This window comes from Leopardus geoffroyi, chromosome E1 (assembly GCF_018350155.1).
Source record: "Leopardus geoffroyi isolate Oge1 chromosome E1, O.geoffroyi_Oge1_pat1.0, whole genome shotgun sequence".
NCBI lineage: Eukaryota > Metazoa > Chordata > Mammalia > Carnivora > Felidae > Leopardus > Leopardus geoffroyi.
In genome coordinates this window covers 27,656,114-27,678,972 of record NC_059330.1, presented here as the reverse complement: position 1 = coordinate 27,678,972, position 22,859 = coordinate 27,656,114, and the positions used below count along the sequence as shown (strand labels likewise).

The 22,859-nt window shown below is 38.8% G+C and overlaps 1 protein-coding gene and 2 pseudogenes across 3 annotated transcripts in view; 2 read left to right on the top strand and 1 right to left on the bottom strand.

Moving 5' to 3' along the window:
- Nucleotides 1–3,830: 3,830 nt before the first annotated feature.
- The window catches only part of SKA2 (spindle and kinetochore associated complex subunit 2), a 47,228-nt gene continuing 28,199 nt past the window's right edge, over nucleotides 3,831–22,859 (bottom strand). For 2 of the 3 annotated variants that reach the window (XM_045488204.1, XM_045488205.1), the window contains 2 exons: nucleotides 10,474–10,650; nucleotides 3,831–4,462 (listed from right to left, as the gene is read on the bottom strand). In XM_045488204.1, coding sequence (XP_045344160.1) covers nucleotides 4,319–4,462; nucleotides 10,474–10,650 — 321 coding nt within the window. In that variant the 3' untranslated portion in view covers nucleotides 3,831–4,318. The remainder of the gene's footprint in view (nucleotides 4,463–10,473; nucleotides 10,651–22,859) is intronic. The other variant, XM_045488203.1, reaches the window with a different exon arrangement.
- LOC123603377 lies at nucleotides 12,547–13,485 on the top strand (annotated as a pseudogene).
- Nucleotides 13,532–13,976, top strand: LOC123604202 (annotated as a pseudogene).

Genomic DNA, 22,859 nt, shown 5'->3' with positions numbered 1-22,859 from the left:
GAAACACAGTACTGTTCTTGGGATTCAAAGAGTAATGAGAAGTGAAAAAAATAAGACAAATTACAACATATAAATATTAAAATAAGTTCTTATGCTAATATATTTGTCCAAGAACCCAAAAATGTTTAAAGATTTATTGCAACAGTTCATAATAGTGAAAAATTGGAAAATCTATACAATTAATTAGGGGTCAATGGTTGTAGCCACAGATTATGGTTAATTTAAGTAAAAAAGAATTTAGTTGGCAGGATGCCTAGCTACCACATGGAGGTAGGAAACCTGGGATCTCAGAATTCCTTAAAGGAGGACCTAGCTGCCTTTCTCCCCAACTCCAACAAATCTAACTTGTCTATTATACAGCTTATCAATGCCTATCAGTACAGAACTGAAAAAAAATCATGGTACATCCATATATTGGACTACAACTGTTCAAAACAATAGCAGAAGTGTGTGATGAAAATATCCAAAATATATTTACAATGAAAAACACTGGGCACCTCGGTGGCTCATTTGGTTAAGGGTATGACTTCAGCTCAGGCCATGATCTCTCGGTTCATTGGTTCAAGCCCTGAATCGGGCTCAGCAGTGACAGCACAGAGGCTGCTTGGTATTCTCTCCCTCTCTCTCTGTCTCTCTTTCTCTGCCCCTCTCCCACTCACGCCTCTCTGTCTCAAAATAAATGAATTTAAAAAAAAAAAAAAACACCTAAATGCAGCTGCAGTATAATATATGGTATCAGCCTATTTTTGTAAAAAAATATTTGTAATTTGTGTATATATGTAGAAACATCTGAGGGCACCTCAGTGGCTCAGTCGGTTTCGTGTCCAACTGTAGATTTCAGCTCAGGTCATGATTCCAGGGTCATGGGATCAAGCCCTACGTGGTGCTCTGTGCTGAGCATGGAGCTGTATATGATTCTTTCTCCCTCAGCCCCTCTCTCTCACTTGCACTCTATCTAAAAAAAAAAACAAAAAACAAAAAAACCATACATACATACATAAATAGATAATGATAAATGAAACATCTGAAGAGATTCAAGATAATTTCTAGAGAATAGACATACTTGTATGTTTTAATTTCCTAAAACCTAAATTTGTATTAAAGTTAATTTGTATTACTTACAACTTAAGACATAAAAACACTATAGTCACATAAAAAATAATTATCCAAATGAGAAATAAAAGACCTAAATTAGGGTAGTAAGAGTGAAAATAAAGTGGAGGTTGGATACCATGAACATTTCAGAGAAAGAATTACAGATTTTATTGGCTAAGAAGATAAAGATACAAACTTCTTAATTCTAGGTAACAGAATAGTGCCCATGGACAAAATAAAGTCAGTAAGTACTCTGGAAGTGATCAATTTGAATACTCAGAATTTTTTTATTGGACATATGGATCTATGCATCTAGATCTAATGGAAGTTGTATTTGGGAATCATAAATGAATATATAAAGAAGTGCAGAGAGAACTATTTTAAGGGGGTGTGGGGGAAGAACCAATATTTACAGGATGACTATGAAGGAAATCATAGAGGAAAAACACCAGGAACTTGTCATGACTTCTTTGTGATACTACCATTTTTCAATCCCACCAATCAACATCACATCCCAGAGCCATTCCATGACAAAAACTTCCTAAATATTAACAATACTGAAGAAAATGTTACTGACATGTGACTTATTTCTCTGTAATCTAAAGGGGAGGGGGCGCCTGGGTAGCTTAGTTGAGTGTCCAACTTTGGCTCAGGGCATGATCTGAATTCATGAGTTCATGAGTTGGAGCCCCACATCAGGCTCACTGCTGTTAGCTTAGAGCCCCCTTCAGATCCTCTGTCCCCCTCTCTGTCCCTCCCGCACTTGTATGCTCACTCTCTCTCTCTCTCAAAAGTAAACATTTAAAAAAAAATTTTAAGGCGTGGTTCTGTTCTTCAAATACTCAACTACACAGTACAATTTTAACGAAGCTACTCTCCCAACCCTGTTTGTTACCTATTACAAGTTTGTTAATGGACAAATAAATGCTCATAACAAATTTTTTTAATTAGATGAATGTATAATTCTATCACCTGCAGAACTAATATTGATGCATCTTTCCTAGTCTTTTCAATGCCTCTTATTACATATATGGAAATATTTACAGAACAATTTCTAATTATCAAACCCAAACACTTTACCATCTCATTGTGCTTCCAGCCATCCTGACACACAGAAGTTATTTGGTTAGGATCACATAACTAGAATTTAAAACCTGCTATTTACAGGGGCCTGGGTGGCTCAGTCAGTTAAGGGTCTGACTCTAGATTAAGGCTCACATCATGATCTCACAGTTTGTGAGTTCAAGCCCCAAGTCAACTTCTGCACTGACAGCATGGAGCCTGCCCCATGCTCTCTGCCCCTCCCCAGCTCACTCTCTCTCTCAAAGTAAATTAACTAAAACAAAAAAACAAAAAACTTGTATTTACATTGCAGACTCCAAAGCCCAATCTTAACTACAAAACTGCAATCTGTTTCCCCTATCCCCCATTTAACACAGCTTCAGCATTTCCCAGAAGGTTAACAGTAGTAATTTATTGGCAGCTTGACCTCTTATTATGTGAATACACCTATTTACCTTCCATTAGCCAGATGTATTTGTGTTTTGCTAGTATAAATAACCCTGTGATTAACATCTTTGCATCAAAATCTGTCCCTATGATTACCTTATTGCCAATAGTTATTTAAAAACAAGGGGCGCCTGGGTGGCGCAGTCGGTTAAGCGTCCGACTTCAGCCAGGTCACGATCTCGCAGTCCGTGAGTTCGAGCCCCGCGTCGGGCTCTGGGCTGATGGCTCAGAGCCTGGAGCCTGTTTCCGATTCTGTGTCTCCCTCTCTCTCTGCCCCTCCCCCGTTCATGCTCTGTCTCTCTCTGTCCCAAAAATAAATAAACGTTGAAAAAAAAAAAAAAACAAAAAAAAAACAAATAGGCACCCGAGTGGCTCAGTTAAGCATCTGACTCTTGATTTTGGCTTAGGTCATGATCTCAGGGTTTGAGTTTGAGTCCTGCACAGAGCTCCATGCTGACAATGTAGAGCCTGCTTGGAATTCTTTCTCCCTATCTCTCTGCACCACCCCCCCCAACAATATAAATAAATAAACTTTAAAAAAATTTTTTTACAAATAAATAACAAGGGGCACCTGGGTGGCAGTCTGTTGAGCAGCCGATTTTGGCTCAAGTCATGATCTTGTGGTTCATGGGTTCAAGCCCCACGTGGGGCTCTATGATGACAGCTCGGAACCTGGAGCCTGCTTTGGATTCTGTCTCCCTCTCTCTCTCTCTGCCCCTCACTTGCTCACACTCTATGTATCTCTTTCTCTGTCTAAAACTAAATAAACATTAGGGTGCCTGGGTGGCTCAGTCAGTTAAGCGTCCCACTTCAGTTCAGAACATGATCTCACAGCTTGTGAGTTATGAGGCCCACATGAGGCTCTGTGCTGACAGCTCAGAGCCTGGAGCCTGCTACAGATTCTGTGACTGCCTCTTCCCTGCTCACACACTCTCTCTCTCTCTCAAAAATAAATATTTTTTTTAAAAACTCAAAAAAATTTTAATAAAATAAATTAATAAATAAATAAAATAAGGAAATACACACACAATTGGCAAGTAACAGTTGCCAGTAATCCTCTGTTTTCAGTTTCTTAGCCTTCATATAGAATGTACAATTATAATAATATAGGCTGAAGGAGAACAAAGGTAGTGTTGATATACAACAGAGACACTCTAAAACAGCATTTGAAAGCAAAGTTCATGTTGTTCAACGTTAGCAGCAAGAAGGAATAAGAAAAGTGAGGCTGTCACAGAAAAGCCAATTTATTATTACTAATGTTAGCTTTTGTGGAGGATTTTAGGTCACATATTAGCAGTCTCCAATAATGTGACCATTACCTATAATCAAAACTTTTCAAAAATAAAATTATATACATATAATGTATAATATAATACAAATATTTTTTCTATCCGTTAATTTCCAAAGCATGCTCATTCATATCTACTGACCAATAGTACATAAATATCCTTTTATGATAGGCCAGGACATCCATTTTCTCCCAATTATACAAAAACAAATGCAAAATAGTGTTACGTGACTTCCTTGTCTGAAATAATAAGACTGTGTGTACATACATACATTTAAATCCCTTTATTCCCATTCCATGTTTTTGGCTGAACTTTATTCATATAATATCTGCCCTTCTTATAGGACCTTCTCTTGTGAAAGGCATCACTATCCAGTTCCCAAGCCAAATCTCCTTCTCCATCCCCCCACCTCTAGTCATCGAGTGCTAACAAGACATCTTCTTAAATCTTTCTGGAATGGATCTCCTCTCCATTAGAATTCCCTTTTGCAAGTCCACTTCTTCATAAGTCTGAACAAAAGATTTTAATTGCTCTGCTGCAGTTTTCTCTTCTTTAGTCAGTGGTGACAGCTAAAAAAACAAATGAGAAAATCTTTATTTCAAAATCTGTAAAAACTGTGTAATTTAGTTAATTTCTGCTTTTTTTTTTATGTTTCCATAAGCTCATACTATGTCTATTATCACAAATTAGGAAGGCAGGATAAAATAGATATTTGGCTATCCAAATACAAGGTACTTTTAATGTTTGAGCTTTCAAAGAACTTGCAATTAAGTTTAAGAAACAAAACCAATAAATCAAACAGTTTAAGGACTGTAATTTAACAAAACTAAATAAGTCACATTTGACTGCTATATTCTAAAAGCATTTTGAGAAAGAAATGTGAATAAAATAGTCTGGAAGTTTCCTCAGAAGTGGAGAACTAAATTGAACTAAATTTTGAAGGATAATTGAGATGTTTTTAGCTGCAAGTGACAGGAATACATTTAAAAATGGATAAATAATAAGAAAATTTATTATCACTGCACAATAACTACAGAAAAAGGTCAGACTTCAGGACTGGTTTATTCCGCAGCTCAACATAAAGACTGGGTTTTTCCACCTTATCTAATATCCTTGGTGGTGGTTTATCCTCAAGCTGAAAGGAAAAATGGCTCTAGCAGTTCTAGGCATCACATCTATACATAATGTTTAGAAGAAGAAAAGAAGTTTTCTCTTCCTAGAGGTCTCTCTCTCAGCAGTGAGGAAACTCTAATTTCCTACGTCTAGACTTTCCCTTCTCACATGTCACATGGGTTACAAACCCATTCCTGAGTGAATTTAGTTAAAAGAAAATCCATTTCCCTTGCCAATGAGATGCACGCCCTGAAGCTGAGGAAAGCACCAACTTTGCCCCAGACACGAGCTAGGGATGGCACACATCTCAAGAAAGGCAGTGTTCTATTAGGCAGCAAGGGCGAATAGATGCTGAGAAAACAACCCAGCAAACAGTATCTGCCTAAAGCAGGCAGGAGCAAATAGCAAAAGGAAGAATAGAAGCCAAATGGAAATGTAAAGGACTTTCATAGGGCACTAACCATTGGGCTAGCTAAAACAGGGTTAATGGGGAAATTATACAAAGTACAACGTGAAGAATCAAATAGTTACAACTCCGCCTAACTATATAGGTCATCTCTAGAGAGACTGCCGAATCTGGAACACACTATACCTACAGAATAAGAATCTCTAGAGCAGTGCTGTCCACCAGAACTTTCTGTGATGCTGAAAATATTCTATATCTGTGCTGTCTAATCAGTAGATGAAGAACTGATTTTTTAATTTTATTTAATTACCTTAAATTTTAATTTAGGGGCACCTGGGTGGTTCAGTCAGTTAAATGTCTGACTACAGCTCAGGTCATGATCTCATGGTTCATGAGTTCAAGCCCCACATCAGGCTCCAGGCCATGGAGCCTACTTCGGATTCTGTGTCTTCCTCTCTCTCTCTGCCCCTTCCCTGCTCTCTCTCTCTCAGAAAATGAATAAAAAACATTAAAAAAATTTAAAAATAATAATACATTTTAATTTGTACAGCCACATTTGGCTATTGGGCTGCCCAGCTGGTTTGGCTGATTAAGCCAACATTTACCAAAAATATTCACATAGATAAAATGAAAAACAATCATATGCCTTTCTGCAACCCAAATAATTACAGAATTTCCCTCTTCTATCTCAAAAACAGGAAATGGTATTATTCTGAAAGGACTTTGTTCTCCATGAGTCCATGTTTCTTGTTGTGATAACTGTTCAAGAGATTTCAGACGACCTGTTTCATAAATTTTCAAAGAATTTTTCCAGGAATTAACCAATCTAAAACTTGTAGAAAATTTTCTTCCTTAATACAAATGTTTCAGAGCTCAGTGGAATACCACACATTCTGTTTTTAATACCTTTTTAATTATATTTGTTTTGGGGGTTTGTTTTGGTCATTTTTATTTTGGAACCAATCTAGTCCTGTGTGTGTGTGTGTGTGTGTGTGTGTGTGTGTGTCTTGGTGGTCATCTTTATAATTAAGTGTATTTAAGCCTTAATGTCTTTATATTAACTAAAAAGTATTCCTTTCACCTCCTTTTCTGTTCTCACCTCCCTATTTATTTTTTAATATTATAAATTCAAGTCCCATTTTTTAATATTATCAATTCAAACATATTTTCTATCCTTGCACTCTTATAAAGACTATAACAAGGGGAGTGCCTGCATGGCTCAGTTGGTTGAGCTTCCAACTCTTGATTTCGGCTCGGGTGGTGATCCCAGGGTGGTGGGATTGAGCCCCTTGTCGGCTCCTCGCTGAGAGCGGAACCTGCTTGGAATCCCCTCTCTCCCACTCACGTTCTCTCTCTCTCTCTCTAAAAGAAGTAGAATGAAAAAAAAAAAGATATAGCAAGATAATACCTGAACAGTTTTACTTTCTATTTGCTTTCTGTTGTCTATAAAAAAGCAACATTTGCCTTAAGTAAGTTTATCCCTTTATCGTTCTTCATGTTCCCAAAATAATCTTAAAGGCCCTTTTGGTTATTTTAGAAAATTTCCGAAGCCTCAACTTAATCTAGCCTTTGGCTTTCATAAGTATTCTCACAGTTCTGTCCCTATGACTGACACACCTCTTTCTACACTTCCTTTATAAGGTCTACCTTACATGTCTTTTAAATTCTGGGCTCATAGAACTATTTTTGTTTATACAACTCTCTACAGATGCCATTTTCTTTTCTTCCACATTTTGATCATGAAAATTTTCTCTAAACTTTCTCCTATCTCATTTTTAAAGTAGTAGATACAAGTCCCACCACATCTGACATTTCCCAACATGGCCATCATTGAATCGAAAATATTATCCCCTTCTTCAAGGTTTATAACCAACCTTTCAGTCATCTCTCCTTATTTGTAATGTAATCCAAAGTAAAAGCTCCATTAGTTTTCTACCTTAAATATAATTATTGCTCATTGCTGATACTTCTTTTTTATTTTATTTTTTTCAGAGACAGAGAGAGCACCAGTGGGGGAGAGGGGCAGAGGGAGAGAGAGAGAATCTCAAGTAGGATCCCCACTCACCATGGAGCCCAGTACAGGGCTCAATCCCACATCCCTAGGGTCATGACCTTACCCAAAAGCAACAGGCAAATGTTCAACTGACTGAGCCACACAGGTGCCCCTGCAGGTACATCTTTTAAGTGAATGAAGAACTTTACAGATAATTAGATGACTGAAATCCTCTATCACTATTATAACTATTTTCTATACCACTTTTTAATCTTAGTCAGAAATATAGTTTTTACTGACTGTACCCAGTGGGGACAATTTTTATTACCACAACATTCAAAATACCACTTTTCAGAGCATCAGGGTTGGTTAAACATCCGACTTCGGCTCAGGTCATGAACTCACAGTTTGAGAGTCTGAACACTGTGTCGGGCTCTGTGCTGACAGCCTGAAGCCTGCTTCACATTCTGTCTCACTCTCTCTCTGCCCCTCCTCTTCTTGTGTGTGTGCTCTCTCTCTCTCTCTCAAAAATAAACATTTAAAACAAACAAAAAAACCCAAAATAGTGACTTTTATTTCACCCACCTAAATTTATCCTGTGCTTCAATAAATTTATGGATTTCTGTACATATATGTTGATATGTACATTTAGAACTACATTTAATCTCTCCTCAAGATGTTTCCTTAGAACAAGTTTATATGCTTCTATTTTCACACTCTGATCACCAACAATGAAGAATATGCCTTGAGTTGTATTTATATATACATATATATATATATATATACTGCTATCATAAATATACTGTTTTTGCATTTTACTTATCAGTATGTGTCATGACGCTTACTGTTTTTTGTTTGTTTTTTATTGTTTGTTTTTTATTGTTTGTTTGTTTTAAGGAGATAGAAGTTTATTGAATACACCACAAGGGAGCAGTGGGCAGGACAGCAGAGGAGATATCTGCCACACCCTTCCTGTTTTAAACTCCTACTTCCTATTCCCTCTGTGACCCCCTCTTTTTTCCCCAAATTTTAGAGAGAGAGCATGAGTTGGGGAAAGGGGCAAACAGAGAGAGAATCTTAAGCAGGCTACACACTCAGCACAGAGCCTGATGTGGGGCTTGATGCCACGATCCTGGAATCATGACCTGAGCTGAAATCAAGAGTTGGATGATCAACCTACTGAGCCACCCAGGCACTCCTCTCTCTATGTGCTTTCTAATCACTCTTTCCTCCGCCACTAATCATTCTCCCCATGACATAATATCTGAGGTATATAACACCTGAGATACATCCGGGGCACCTGGGTGGCTCAGTCAGTTAAGCATCCAACTTCAGCGTTAGATCATGATCTCAGTTTGTGAGTTCGAACCCAGCATTAGGCTCTCTGCTGTCAGCACAGAGCCTGCTTCAGAACGACTGTCCCTCCCCCTCCCCTGCTTTCATGCACACATGTACAATCTCTCTCTCTTAAAAATAAATACATATTTTTAAAAAAAATTAAAGGCAGCCCTTCCTGCCCAGGGATCCTGTCCCGTGCTTTAATAAAATCACCTTTTTGCACCAAAAAAATAAAACAAAACAAAACAACCATCTGAAATACATCAAAGGTATCATTTCATTATTTTTTAAATTTTTACAATGTTTTTATTTTGTTTTTGACAGACATAGAGAGTGAGCGTCTGGGGAGGGGCAGAGAGAGGAGACACAGAATCAGAAGCAGGCTCCAGGCTCTAAGCTGTCAGCACAGAACCTGACACGGGGCTCGAACTCACAGACAGTGAGATCATGACCTGAGCTGAAGTCGGATGCTTAACCAACTGAGCCACCCAGGTGCCACTGAAGGTACCATTTGAAAAATTTAATCAGGTACTATTCTCTTTTCTGCCATTGGTAATATAAAGAATTATTGACCAAATTAACCTTGGTAATCAACCTTTGAGATTTATTCTCACTACCAGCCTGTAATTCAAGTATCTTAAACCAAATTTAGTTCAGGGTTGGTAAAAATATATAAACAAACAAACAAATAAAACCCCATGTATTCTGCCCCTAGCTGCGTGCCCGTAACGATAGCTTTTGTGCAACACCCAAACACAGTTCCTTAATACAGCACTCTAAGCAGGTATTACCAGTTAACTGGTTGGAGTTGACACCAGAGATAAAAAAAATTATATAGATGTCTTTTGTCCATATAATTAAGTTCTACTCTATGATTCCAACTACATATAAACTATCTTTTCTTTTGAAAGCCCTCAACTTTGGGGACACCTGGGTTGATTTTGGCTCAGGTCATGATCTCATGGTCATGAGATAGAGACTCATGTCAGGATCCACACTGAGTATGGAGCCTGCTTGGGATTCTCACTCTCTCCCAATGCTCCTCCCCTGTGTTTGTTTGTACGCACTCTCTCTCTCTCTCTAAAAAAAAAAAAAAAAGAAAGAAAGAAAGAAAGAAAAAAAGAAAGCTTTCAACTTTGCCTTAATAGTAAATGAAAATTCTACCAAATCCTTCAGTTGGCTATTTAAGATGATACTGCCTAGGTCAGCAGTTCATACTGGTTTTTTTTTTTTACTCCATTATATCTGAAGAGTTTTACATAATCAGTGATAAAGGTTCACAATTACAAGGATTTTTACAAGAAATCAGAGGGCAATGAGGAATGGAGAAAGAGAATGAAGGTCAGGATTCCCCAAGCCCACCAACCCAACTGTAGAAAAGGAGAACTAAAACAAGGCACTGGTATAGATGCTTTCCAGATTTCTCAGTCTCACTAGTTCTAAAACGAACTACAAGTTGGTAGATTTAATAAGCATTAGAAATGTTTCTCTTCTGCCATGGCTATATAATCAAAGATAGCACACCTCTTTAGTAACCACGTCAAGTCCACATGCTTATTTTAAAACAAAAGGAGATAAGAACTATTATACTTCAGGAATCAGGAAAATCTCATTTCTATCAACAGTTCAAACTGAATGCTGAATCTCAAAATGAAAATGGGGGCTCATCTTTCAAAAAGACACTCAGAATTAAAACTCTACAAATCCAACTCGTCAATTGGAAGCATTACCTCCACATCTGTTTGCTTTTGTAGTTCTTGTATCATGGTCATCGTCTTATTGACAGTAGCACAAATGCGGTTCTTACTCTCTTTCTGTTCTATACCAATCGGTTTAAAGCGGGCATACAAAGTTTGATATCGAGACTTTATTGCTGACAATTCCTTTAAGAGTGTAACTGGATTTCTCTATATCAGGGAAAAAAATAATATATTAAATTGTGAAAAGGAAAAGTTAAGCTTCTTTTAAGAATTAGGGTATGTACAACACATTCTACCATCCATTTAATTGAACACTGTATTTAATTACACAACTGTGTAATAGAGGATGGGAGGAGAGGAATAAAGAAGCATAAGACCTAAATCCTATTCTCAAGTAATTTAAAGCTTAGGTCCAGAAATAACCAACAGATGCACACAAAATAGCAATATTAAAATAAGCAAATAAGGTGACATTAGATAAATAACATTTAATACATAGTTCACCATAATTAATTACATATTATTTTTAAAATACAATTCTAAATACTATTCAGAAGGTGATTAAAGGAACTATTTTGTTCTTAATGAGTAAGAAAATTTAAAACTACATATCATAAAATTCTTAAACATACTGTCATGAGGCTTAAGTATGTATAAGTACCAATTAATTGACTTTCCTATACAAACTCACACCAACTCAAGAGACTATATTTATAGGTTACGTTGGTTTTTCAAATTCATTTTAACGTTTATTTATGTTTGACAAACAGAGATAGAGTGCAAGCGGGGGAGGCGCAGAGAGAGAGGGAGACACAGAATCCAAAGCAGGCTCCCGGCTCTGAACTGTCAGTGCAGAGCCTGATGCGAGGCTCAAACCCATGAACCAGGAGATCATGACCTGAGCCGAAGATGGACACTTAACCGACTGAACTACCCAGGAGCCCGTTCAAATTCATTTTAAATGTTTCTTTATTTTGAGAGAGAGAGCACATGCGCAACTGAGCTGGGGAGGGGCAAAGAAGGAGGGTGGGGGAGAGAATCCCAAGCAGACCCCATGCCCAGCAAGGAGCCCAACAGGGGGGGCTCAATCCCACGACTGTGAGATCATGACCTAAGCCAAAATCAAGAGTTGGTTAATCAAGATGCTTACCTGAATGTGATATCCAGGTGCCCCTCAAATTCATTTCAGAATATAAACAGTATTCCATAAATGCATTTCAAAAGGGTCCTTTCTGACACTTGGTAATTCTTTTCATTCCCTGATGGCTCCTTAGCAAACCCTGCAATACTAACTATTCCAAACTTCCGCCACTCCCTCCAGTTAGCATCTACTCCTTCTTGGCACAAGACCTCACCAACTATTATACGAAGAAAATAGAAAATATCTAGTAGAAACACCATCTTCCTGCCTTTTCATCTGAAAAGGAAAACATCAATGGGTATTCTCATCCCTACTCAGCCCCTAGTACTACCACTATTATTGTTGTTTCCTCCCCACATCCTCCACAGCCTTAAGTTTCCTATATTTCTATAACCTTTTCAATATCTCCCTTTGTACAGACTTCAAATATATATATAGAACTTCCCTATATTGGGGAGAAATGAACTCCTGGGGGGAAATTAACTCCTTCTCCTGACTCTGTTGTTGCTTTAAAACCAGTTTCATTCTTCTCACTCCATTCCCACCAACTGTCCAGGTCCTATAATAATAACATCCCATAGACGAACATCCTTTGCCAAATTTTTGCAAAGAAGCAAAAGATAAGCTTGTCCAATAGCATATAATTTGGATACCCTTTCTCATGTTTTCTTCTTGTTCCTATCTTCTTAAAATGAACTCTTGATTTCTATAAAACTATATATACTATCTTGGTTATCTTCCTACTCTTCAGATATCTCCTTCATGGACTTTATCTCCTGGCTGTGACAGAGACTCAGTTTATGGCCCTCTACTCCTTGTTTCCTTGGAGATTTTTCTCTAAGCTTTTGATGATATTAATAGTAAATAAAGATGATTCTCACAAGAAGGAAAAAGAAGAGAAACTCTAACTTAAAACTGTTAAAATAATCCTTCAGGTAGTGATCAAGACCTATAGAATGAGCAATGGAAGTAGGAAAGGGACAGGGGCGCCTGGCTGGCTCAGTTGGAGGAGCATGCGACTCTTGATCTCAGGGTTGTGAGTTTGAGCCTCATGTACAAATGACTAAAAAAATAAATAAATAAAAACTTAAAAAAAAAAAAAAAGAAGTAGGAAAGGGACAAAAGAGAGATACCATGAAAGCCGTTAAGAGGCAGTTGCAGTTGTGCTCTCTGAGTTTCTCTCTGTCTCGCCGTCCAGATGGCCTCCCAGAACTGCAACCCAGCCACTGCCAGCAAAGGAGCTGAGCCCAGCGGGGATGCCGCCCAGGGCCCCGTGGGCAAGAGGCTATAGCAGAAGCTAATGATCCTTATGATGTCTGGTGACAAAGGAATTTCTGCCTTCCCTGAATCAGACAACCTTTTCAAATGGGTGGGACCATCCATGAAGCAGCTGGCACAGTATACGAGGACCTGAGGTATAAGCTCTCCCTGGAGTTGCCCAGGGGCTACCCTTACAATATGCCTACAGTAAAGTTCCTCACACCCTGCTACCACCCCAACGTGGACACCCAGGGTAACATCTGCCTGGACATCCTGAAAGATAAGTGGTCTGCACTGTATGACATCAGGACCATCCTACAGTCCATCCAGAGCCTGCTAGAACCTAACATCAATAGCCCTTTGAACACACTTGCTGCTGAGCTCTAGAAAAACCCTATAGCATATAAGAAGTATCTGCAAGAAACCTATTCAAAGCAGGTCTCCAGCCAAGATCCCTGGCTGTCTACCCTCTTTCCTTGTGTTGTCTTTTTATTTTTTCCTTAGATCGTCTGTCCTTTCCTTCATTTCTGCCTAGAACTCTATCTTAAACCGTGGTGTTATTTTTGTTTTGTTTCTGTTTTTTAAATTAAGTCTCTGGTTGAGCCCTTGTGATGACTATATTAAGTAAATACATTGGGTTTTTAAAAACAAACAAAAAAAAGGAAACACTTAAGAGAACTTAGTGGTATGTTTGATAGGAGCAAAGAAATAATAGATGACACCAAATGTATAGTCTGGTATATAAAGGAATGTGTATATTATGATACCTTTCCAGGTGTCTTCTCAGTATATACCCCAATGATATTGAGACCTGTCCTCATTGGCTAGAGATTTACTATACCCGTCCTTAGAAAAACAAAAAACATACAGAGACACAGCTAGCTAAAAGCCTAAATTCCAATTTTATGGATGTAAAACATCTAAGTTGCTACAAGATTACCATGGTTTGCAGCCATGCTTAGACAGTGGCTCTTTGGGTAGGCTGTTCAACAGTGTTGTGCCACCCAACAGAAGGAAAGGCCAGACTCACAGAAGGGTGTTCATTTAGAAGAGAGCAACACTAATAATCCACACAACGTCTTGAATTTGTGTTATATTGCAGAAAGCCTTATCAATTCAGTAATTCCAGTTAATCTACCAAGATAATGTAATTATGTTTAATTTTGTAAAGTATATAGCAGTGATCTCCTATTTTGGTATCAGTTTTTCAATAAAGTTTGATTATGGGCAAAAAAAGAAAGAAAGATCTGCAAAGAAAATGCTCAAAAGAAAACAAAATTATCTTTCTGAAACAAATATAGGTGAGGAACATGGTAACAGGAGTTTGTAGTTTACTATATCTTTATATTTAAGTGGATTCTATTGAAAAGTGTTGACTTTTATTTATGCACAATTACCAACAGACTCCAAATCACAGTAGACTAGAATAAGGATAATGCAGCTAAACAAAATTATATGTATGTATGTGGATATGAACACACACACACACAATCATAGAGGTTGGTACATAGTAATGTTCAATGAATGTTTATTGCACTATCACCATGTAGAGATATTAGAAGTAAGTCTAACTGGTTACTTTCTTGTTCCTTGATATATATATATAAAATCATTTGAACTAATGTCAGTGAACTCAACAAACATTAAGATCATGGTTTTCTTCCCAAGTATAACACAAATAAAGGGGGAGTTATTAGATAAATATTATGAGTATTTAAAGTTATAGTTGCTCAGGGCACCTAGCTGGCTCAGTTGGTAAAGCATTCGATTTTTGATCTCAGGGTTGTGAGTTTGAGCCCCGCGTTGTGTGTGGAGATTACTTAAAAATAAAATCTTTAAAATAAATAAACAAATGGGGCACCTAGGTGGCTCAGTCGGTGAGGCATCTGACTTCAGCTCATGTCATGATCTTGTGGTTTGTGAGTTCAAGCCCTGCATCAGGCTCTGTGCTGACAGTTCAGAGCCTGGAGCCTGCTTCAGATTCTGTGTCTCCCTCTCTCTCTGCCCCCTCCTGCTCATGTTCTGTCACTCTCTCTCTCAAAAAATAAATAAACATTAAAAAAAATTTTTAATGAAATAAAATAAGTAAATAAATAAAAAGTTATAGGACCTCAAAACATGACAGAGAATTACCATATGATCCAGCAATTCTACCTCTAGGTATATATAGAAAAGAAGTGAAAATAAGGACCCAGGGGCACCTGGGTGGTTCAGTCAGGTAAGCATCCAACTGTTGATTTCACTCAGGTCATGATCTCATGGTCGGGAGATGAAGCCCCATGTTGGGCTCCATGCCGGATGTGGAGTCTGCTAAAAAGTCTCTCTCTCCCTCTCCCTGCCCCTCTCCCTGTCCCTCCCTTGCTTGCACCTGTGCGTATGCTCTCTCTCTCAAAAACAAAAAAAGAAAACAAAGACCCAGAAAGATAAATAAATGTACCTATGAGTATTATTCACAATACCCAAAAGATGGAAGCAACCTAAGTGTCCACTGACAGATAAATGGATTTTTTAAACATGGTATATACATACAATGGAGTATTATTCAGCCTTAAAAAGGAGGGAAATCATGATATATGCTATACCATGGATGAACATCAAAGACATTACACTAAGTGAAATGACCCAGCTACAAATGGACAAAGTCAAGTTCATAGAGACAAAGAGTAGAATGGTGGTTGCCAGGGACTGAAGGGAGGGGGGAATGGAAGGTTATTGTTTAATGGGTGCAGAGTTTCAGTTTAAAAAGATGAAAAAGTTCTGGAGATGGGTAGTGATGATGGTTGCACAAAAATGTGAATATAATTAATACAATTGAAACTTGCACTCAAAAATGGTTAAAATGATAGATTTTAAGCTATACATATTTTACCACAATGGAGAAAAAAGAATGTAAAATGGTACAACGGCTTTGGAAAACAATTTGGTGGTTCCTGAAAATATTAAACGTAGAGTTACTATACGGCCATCAATTCCACTCTTAGGTATAAACCAAAGAGAAATAAAAGGAAATACCCACACAAAAACTTCTTGGGTTTTGTTTTTTTTTTAAGTTTTTTTTGTTTTACATTTATTTATTTTTGAGAGACAGAGAGAGACAGAACGTGAATGGGGGAAGGGCAGAGAGAGGAGACACAGAATCTGAAGCAGGCTCCAGACTCTGAGCAAGCTGTCAGCACAGAACCCGACATGGGGCCCAAACCCATGTACCATGAGGTCATGACCTGAGCTGAAGTCAGACGGTCAACCGACTGAGCCATCCAGGCACCCCTTAAGATTTTATTTTTACTGGGCGCCTGGATGGCTCAGTCAGTTAAGCCTCCAACTCTTGATCTCAGCTCAGGGCTTAATCTCAGGGTAATGAGTTCAAACCTCATGTTGGGCTCCATGTTAGGCATGAAGCCTACTTAAAAAAATGTAATTCAAAATAAAGAAGTAATAAATGAATACAATAAAGTTGAAGGACCCAAAATTAATACAGAGAAATTGGCTGCATTTCTATACACTAATAATTAAGTAGCAGAAAGAGAAATTAAGAAAAAAATTCCATTTTTATTTGCACCAAAAAGAGTAAAATACCTGGGAATAAACTTGACCAAAGAGGTGAAAGACTTATACTCTGAAAACTAAAAAACACTAATGAAAGAAATTGAAGACAACACGAAGAAATGTTGATGATCCATGCTTATGAATTGGAAGAATGAATATTGTTAAAATGTCCATACTACCCAAAGCAATCTATAGATTCAATGCAATCCCTATCAAAATACCAATAGCATTTTCACTGAACTAAAACAAATAATCCTAAAATTTTTATGGAACCACAGAGATCCCAAATAGCCAAAGCAATCTTGAGAAAGAAAAAAGCTGAAGGTATCACAACACCAGATCTCAAGATATACTACAAAGCTGTAGTAAAACAGTACAGTACTGGCACAAAAATAGATACATAGATAAAAGGAATAAAACAGCCCAGAAATAAATCCACACTTATATGCTCAATTAATCTATAATAAATAAAGGAGGCAAGAATACACAATGGGGAAAAAACAGTCTCTTCAATAAATGATGCTGGGAAAACTAGACAGCTACATGCAAAAGAATGAAACTGGACTACTTTTCTTACACCACAGACAAAAATAAACTCAAAATGGATTTGGAACCTAAATGTGAGCCCTGACACCATAAAACCCCTATAAAAAAACCTAGGCAGTAATTTCTTTGACATTGGCTATAGAAATATTTTTCTAGATATGTTTCCTCAGACAAGAGAAATAAAAGCAAAAATAAAATATTAAGACTACATTATGGGGTGCCTGGGTGGCTCAATCAGTTAAGCATCTGACATCAGCTCAGGCCATGGTCTCACAGTTTGTGGGATCAACCCCTGCATCAGTTGCTGCACTGACAACTCAGGGCCTGGAGCCTGCTTCAGATTCTATGTCTCCCTCTCTCTCTGCTGCTCCCCCACTCATGTTCTGGCTCTGTCTCTCAAAAGTAATAAAACATTTTTAAAAATTAAAAAAAAAGGGGCGCCTGGGTGGCGCAGTCGGTTGAGCGTCCGACTTCAGCCAGGTCACGATCTCGCGGTCCGTGAGTTCGAGCCCCGCGTCGGGCTCTGGGCTGATGGCTCAGAGCCTGGAGCCTGTTTCCGATTCTGTGTCTCCCTCTCTCTGACCCTCCCCCGTTCATGCTCTGTCTCTCTCTGTCCCAAAAATAAATAAACGTTGAAAAAAAAAAATTAAAAAAAAAAAAAAAACTATACCAAATTGCACAGCAAAGGAAACTGCCAACAAAACAAAAAAGCAACCTACTCAATGGGAGAAGATATTTGCAAATGATATATCAAATAATGGATTAATATCCAAAATATTAAAAGAACTCCCACAACTCAATACCAAAAAACCCCACACAGAAAATCAGATTAAAAAAATGGGCAAAGAAGACTAGGGATAAAGATGGCGGCACAGGAGGGTGCTGGGCTCACCTCGTCCTGCTGATCACTTAGATTCCACCCACACCTGCCTAAATAATCCAGAAAACCTCCAGAAGACTAGCAGAACGGACTCTCCAAAGCCAAGCACAGACAAAAGGCCCACAGAAGAGGGTAGGAAGGGCAGAGAGATGGTGCATGCTACACGGACTGGCGGGAGGGAGCCAGGGCAGCAGAGGGGCAGCCCACCCAGCAAGGCAGAGCCCCTGAAGTCTGGCTTGCAAAAGCGGAGGAGCCGGATACCGTGAGTTCTGACAGCCAGCAGGACTTAACATCTGGAATGTTAAAAGTCAACAGCTCTGATCGGAGAGCGGGAAGGCGAGGACACCAGGAGGGAGAATTGTTGAACCCCGGAAGACAGAGCTCAGCTCAGCGGGGAACAAAGGCACTGGCCAGCACCATCTCCCTCTCCCATCCCTCAGTCGTAATCCCAAAGGGAACCAGTTCCCATCACCGATCTTGCTTGCACCGCACAAGCACCCAATGCTGTGCTTCCGTGGATACATCCCTCTGATGGGTCTTCCTCCCTCCCAGAGCTGCAGGGCCCCTCCCGCAGGGGACCACCGACAGCAAAGCTAGCTAAGCCTGCCCCTCCCACCCCTGTGCACCTTGTGGATCCACCCCAGCTAATACGCCAGATCCCATTAAAGCAGCACCACAAGCCTGGCAGTGTGCAAGTAGCCTGGACAGGGGCCACACCACTCCACAGTGAGTCCTGCCCCTGGGAGAGGGGAATATAAGGTACACACCAGTCTGACTGTGGCCCCAGCGGTGGGCTGGGGACAGACATCAGGTCTGACTGCAGCCCCGCCCACCAACACAAGTTACTCCAAACAGCACAGGGGAGGTGCCCTGCAGTTCTGCGCCACCCCAGGGAATACCCAAAATGATGAAATGGAAGAACTCTCCTCAAAAGAAACTCCAGGAAGTAGCAACAGCTAATGAATTGATCAAAAACGATTTAAGCAATACAACGGAACAAGAATTTAGAATAATAGTCATAAAATTAATCACTGGGCTTGAAAAAAAGCATAGAGGACAGCAGAGAATCTATTGCTACATAGATCAAGACCTAATTAATAGTCATGAGGAGCTAAAAAATGCTATAAATGAGATGCAAAATAAAATGGAGGCGACCACAGCTCGGATTGAAGAGGCAGAGGAGAAAATAGGTGAATTAGAAGATAAAATTATGGAAAAAGAGGAAGCTGAGAAAAAGAGAGATTAAAAAATCCAGGAGTATGAGGGGAGAATTAGAGAACTAAGTGATGCAATCAAACAGAATAATATCCATATAATAGGAATTCCAGAAGAGGAAGAGAGACAGAAAGGGGCTGAAGGTGTACTTGAACAAATCAGTTGAGAACTTCCCTGATCTGGGGAAGGAAAAAGTCATTGAAATCCAAGAGGCACACAGAACTCCCTTCAGACGTCAACTTGAATCGATCTTCTGCATGACATATCATAGTAAAACTGGCAAAATACGAGGATAAAGAGAAAATTCTGAAAGCAGCGAGGGATAAACACGCTCTAACATATAAAGGGAGACCCATAAGACTAGTGGCAGACCTATCTACTGAAACTTGGCAGGCCAGAAACAACTGGCAGGAAATCTTCAATGTGATGAACAGAAAAAATATGCAGCCGAGAATCCTTTATCCAGCAAGTCTGTCATTCAGAATAGAAGAGATAAAGGTCTTCCCAAACAAAAACTGAAGGAATTCATCACCACTAAATCAGCCCTACAAGAGATCCTAAGGGGGATTCTGTGAGTGAAATGTTGCAAGGACCACAAAGTACCAGAGACATCACTACAAGCATGAAACCTACAGACATCACAATGACTCTAAACCCGTATCTTTCTATAATAACACTGAACGTAAATGGACCAAATGCATCAACCAAAAGACATAGGGTATCAGAATGGATGAAAAAACAAGACCCATCTATTTGCTGTCTACAAGAGACTCATTTTAGACCTCAGGACACCTTCAGATTGAAAGTGAGGGGGTGGAGAAATATCTATCATGCTACTGGAAGTCAAAAGAAAGCTGGAGTAGCCATACTTATATCACACAAACTAGACTTTAAATTAAAGGCTATAACAAGAGATGAAGAAGGGCATTAAATAATAATTACAGGGTCTATCCATCACGAAGAGCTAACAATTATAAATGTCTATGCGCCAAATACCGGAGCCCCCAAATATATAAAACAATTAATCACGGGGCGCCTGGGTGGCGCAGTCGGTTAAGCGTCCGACTTCAGCCAGGTCACGATCTCGCGGTCCGTGAGTTCGAGCCCCGCGTCAGGCTCTGGGCTGATAGCTCAGAGCCTGGAGCCTGTTTCTGATTCTGTGTCTCCCTCTCTCTCTGCCCCTCCCCCGTTCATGCTCTGTCTCTCTCTGTCCCAAAAATAAATAAACATTGAAAAAAAAAAAAAAACAATTAATCACAAACATAAGCAACTTTATTGATAAGAATGTGATAATTGCAGGGGACTTTAATACTCCACTTACAACAATAGATAGATCATCTAGACACAGGATCAATAAAGAAGCAAGGGCCCTGAATGATACATTGAATCAGATGGACTTGACAGATATATTTAGAACTCTGCATCCCAAAGCAACAGAATATACTTTCTTCTCAAGTGCACATGGAACATTCTCCAAGATAGATCACATCCTGGGCCACAAAACAGCCCTTCATAAGTATAAAAGAATTGAGATCATACCATGCACACTTTCAGACCACAATGCTATGAAACTTGAAATCAACCACAGGAAAAAGTCTGGAAAACCTCCAAAAGCATGGAGGTTAAAGAACACCCTACTAAAGAATGAATGGGTCAACCAGGCAATTAGAGAAGAAATTAAAAAATATATGGAAACAAACGAAGATGAAAATACAACAATCCAAATGCTTTGGGATGCAGCGAAGGCAGTCCTGAGAGGAAAATACATTGCAATCCAGGCCTATCTCAAGAAACAAGAAAAATCCCAAATACAAAATCTAACAGCACACCTAAAGGAAATAGAAGCAGAACAGTAAAGACACCCCAAACCCAGCAGAAGAAGAGAAATAATAAAGATCAGAGCAGAAATAAACAATATAGAATCTAAAAAAACTTTACAGCAGATCAATGAAACCAAGAGTTGGTTTTCTGAAAAAATAAACAAAATTGATAAACCTCTAGCCAGGCTTCTCAAAAAGAAAAGGGAGATGACCCAAATAGATAAAATCATGAATGAAAATGGAATTATTACAACCAATCCCTCAGAAATACAAGCAATTATCAGGGAATACTATAAAAAATTATATGCCAACAAACTGGACAACCTGGAAGAAACGGACAAATTCCTAAGCACCCACACACTTCTAAAACTCAAACAGGAAGAAATAGAAAACTTGAACAGACCCATAACCAGCAAAGAAATTGAATCAGTTAACAAAAATCTCCCAACAAATAAGAGTCCAGGACCAGACGCCTTCCCTGCGGAATTCTACCAGACATTTAAAGCAGAGATAATACCTATCCTTCTCAAGCTGTTCCAAAAAATAGAAAGGGAAGGAAAACTTCCACTCATTCTATGAAGCTAGCATTGCTTTGACCAAACCAGACAGAGACCCAGCAAAAAAAGAGAACTACAGGCCAACATCCCTGATGAATATGGATGCAAAAATTCTCAACAAGATACCAGCAAATCGAATTCAACACCATGTAAAAAGAATTATTCACCGATCAAGTGGGATTCATTCCTGGGCTGCAGGGCTGGTTCAACATTCGCAAATCAATCAATGTGATACATCACATTAATAAAAGAAAAGATAAGAAACATATGATCCTGTCAATCGCTGCAGAAAAAGCATTTGACAAAATTCAGCGTCCTGTCTTAATAAAAACCCTCGAGAAAGTCGGGATAGAAGGAACATACTTAAACGTCATAAAAGCCATTTATGAAAAGCCCACAGCTAATATTTACATCCTCAATGGGGAAAAACTGAGAGCTTTCCCCCTGAGATCAGGAGCAAGACAGGAATGTCCACTCTCACTGCTGTTGTTTCACATAGTGTTGGAAGTGCTAGCATCAGCAAGCAGACAACAAAAGGAAATCAAAGCCATCAAAATTGGCAAAGATGAAGTCAAGCTTTCACTTTTTGCAGATGACATGGTATTATACATGGAAAACCCTATAGACTCCACCAAAAGTCTGCTAGAACTGATACAAGAATTCAGCAAAGTCACAGGATACAAAATCAATGTACAGAAATCAGTTACATTCTTATACACTAATAATGAAGCAACAGAAAGACAAATAAAGAAACTGATCCCATTCACAATTGCACCAAGAATCATAAAATACCTAGGAATAAACCTAACCAAAGATGTAAAAGAACTGTATGCTGAAAACTATATAAAGCTTATGAAGGAAACTGAAGAAGATAAAAAGAAATGGAAAAACATTCCATACTTGTGGATTGGAAGAATAAATATTGTTAAAATGTTAATACTACCTAAAGCTATTTACACATTCAATGTAGTCCCAATCAAAATTGCACCAGCATTCTTCTCAAAGCTAGAACAAGCAATCCTAAAATTTGTATGGAACCACAAAAGACCCCAAATAGCCAAAGTAATTTTGAAGAAGAAGACCAAAGCGGGAGGCATCACAATCCCAGACTTTAGCCTCTGCTACAAAGCTGTAATCATCAAGACAGCATGGTATTGGCACAAAAACAGACACATAGACCAATGGAATAGAATAGAAACCCCAGAATTAGACCCACAAAAGTATGGCCAACTAATCTTTGACAAAGCAGGAAAGAATATCTAATGGAAAAAAGACAGTCTCTTTAACAAATGGTGCTGGGAGAGCTGGACAACACTCAAAATGGATAAAGGACCTGAATGTGAGACAGGAAACTATCAAAACCCTAGAGGAGAAAGCAGAAAAAAAACCTCTCTGACCTCAGCCGCAGCAATTTCTTACTTGACACATCCCCAAAGGCAAGAGAATTGAAA